The 2,439-nt window shown below is 37.1% G+C and overlaps 1 protein-coding gene across 1 annotated transcript; it reads left to right on the forward strand.

Annotated features, from left to right (window-relative positions):
* Positions 1-223: 223 nt before the first annotated feature.
* On the forward strand, positions 224-1,774 carry LOC132555318 (zinc finger protein 506-like). The gene has a single exon (XM_060219674.1). It carries the CDS (start codon positions 224-226, stop codon positions 1,772-1,774), a length of 1,551 nt encoding a protein of 516 aa, XP_060075657.1.
* The last annotated feature ends 665 nt before the right edge of the window (positions 1,775-2,439 follow it).

The following is a 2,439-nucleotide window of genomic DNA, read 5'->3' on the forward strand; positions in this document are numbered from 1 at the left end:
TATAAATATGCAAGTTTATAATTTGTTTTTTACACAATTTATTTTTCAATACTGGTATAAGATTATGATTCTTCTCTTAATTCAATTTTCTGTTTTTGTTTTCTAAAATTTAATTACAAAACATTTGAAGTAAAGTGCTAACTATAAAGGGAAAATGTATCACATGTATTTATTTTTTCTCTCTCTTTTTTTTTTTGAAAGGTTGGGCAGTTAGCTATTCACTATGTCACTGGCAGAAAATCCCAGCTCTGACCGCCAAACCACTAAACAAGCCTGTTTAGTTTCCGGTAAAGAGAATACTAACACTCGACCAAAACTGGCCTTTTCCATCGAAAACCTCATCGAAACTAATTCAGGAAATGAACATTCAAAGGATGCTGAGATAACTTCTGGTATTACTGATGACAGAGAAACCTCCAGGTCTGATGTTTCCGACACTGAATCTTCAGAGCAGGAAACTTCCATTCCGAGCTTGAAACAATATTCTCCTGTGCATAGTCCACCTCAACAATCTGGAACTTTCACAAACTGGCTAGTAGGGCGGGACGTTTTAAAGAAACAATCTACTCCAAATATGATGCGAGAAAATAGGGATTATCTGATGGCAGGATATCAGTCCTGCCTACATCCAGCGTTTTTCATCGGACGGATGTCTTTGGAAGAATATCAAAATTACTTGTTACGGAATTATTCGATGTTTCAACAACAATTTCCGTCATACTCTTCCAAAGGGAGAGATCCGTCTATTGAATATCTCAAATCATTAAGCATCCAGAAATTTCACGAATCAGGAAAATTCGGAACTCGAGAAAACAACAACGGTTTTGGAAGCAGGAGGGAGGAAAAACTGAATGAAAAGAAGGAACCTAGTCCCGTCAACATAAATACGAAATTCGAGGATGCACCAGTGCAAAATGTCGCTGAAAACAACGGAAAGCCCCTGGGTGAGAAAAGAATACACGAAAACAACAACGAAAGTGACCCAGTCTCATCGAAAATGAAAAAAATAGCGAACAAATCGCAGAAAACTTTTACATGTCAAGAATGTGGTAAGGTTTTCAATGCTCATTACAATCTTACCCGTCACATGCCGGTTCATACAGGAGCTCGCCCTTTTATTTGTAAGATTTGTGGTAAGGGATTCCGCCAAGCGAGCACGTTGTGTAGACACAAAATCATTCACACCTCTGAAAAACCACACAAATGTACCACGTGTGGGAAGGCGTTTAATCGAAGTTCGACTCTCAACACACACATGAGGATACACATGAACTACAAACCTTATATATGTGAGTACTGCGGAAAGGGTTTTCATCAGAAAGGAAACTATAAGAACCATAAACTTACACATAGTGCCGAAAAACAATATAAATGCACAATCTGTAACAAGGCATTCCATCAAATCTACAATCTAACCTTCCATATGCACACGCATAACGAGAAGAAACCTTTCACGTGTCGTATATGTGGAAAAGGCTTTTGTCGAAACTTTGACCTGAAGAAACATACCCGAAAACTGCACGAGGGTAACCCGTTGCCCTCCGCTACGACCCCGCCTTTAGGACAGATGGAGCAGAGTTCCACAGGGATGTGTGGAACGGCTAGTTCCTATGCCCACAATCGGTTAGGATCCACCCAAGGTGCCTTTATCAATGCACGACCCTCTCCGTTTTCTCCCCAGGCCTCTTTGACTTGTCAACGCAATCTTTTGTCTCAGTACATGTTGAGTCCAACATCAGCAAGTTTTCTACATAAATACTCAAACTTCCTATGATTCTTGCAGAAAGGAACTTTCTCATAACCGGAATGACAATGAACTTGATTAAAAGTTTTAATGTTCTTTTTATTTGAATATAATATACTTAAACACTACATTTTTATTAATATGATATGTTATATCTCCAACGTAAAGACTATTTGTTGTTAATCAGACGTATAGAAATAGACTTATCACATTTATATACTAGTAATTTAGTTTATTTGGATATTGACATCACAATATATTAACTTATATACATTTTGTTAATTGATCGTGCAAAGCAATGATTTATACAGTATATATATATTTAAATTATTTAAACAGTACACTTGTATTTATTGGAGGTAAACAGTGCTATGTACGAAGACTCGTGCTAAGTAGAATAATTATTCATCGTAATATGGGTCGGTGAATTTATTTACATGAAGTGCTATATAAGACGATAGAAGTCGTTAACAGAAAATGGCGTTTAAACAAACTGCCCGGATGATAGTGATGACATGCGATGATAGTGAAACTTTGTTACCATATGGTGAAAAACACTTTACATTGTTCATGTTGACCAGCATATGAGATAACGTGTGATGATTTCTCTCAGTAATGTGGCGATGCATTAATTTTATTGGATATTGAAATAACCTTTTCCTGGGAGAGCTGGTTTGGCTTGGTGGTATGACAAG

This window comes from Ylistrum balloti, unplaced genomic scaffold (assembly GCF_031769215.1).
Source record: "Ylistrum balloti isolate Yb309-2 unplaced genomic scaffold, AGI_CSIRO_Ybal_v1 Utg370470, whole genome shotgun sequence".
In the NCBI taxonomy this organism is placed as follows: domain Eukaryota; kingdom Metazoa; phylum Mollusca; class Bivalvia; order Pectinida; family Pectinidae; genus Ylistrum; species Ylistrum balloti.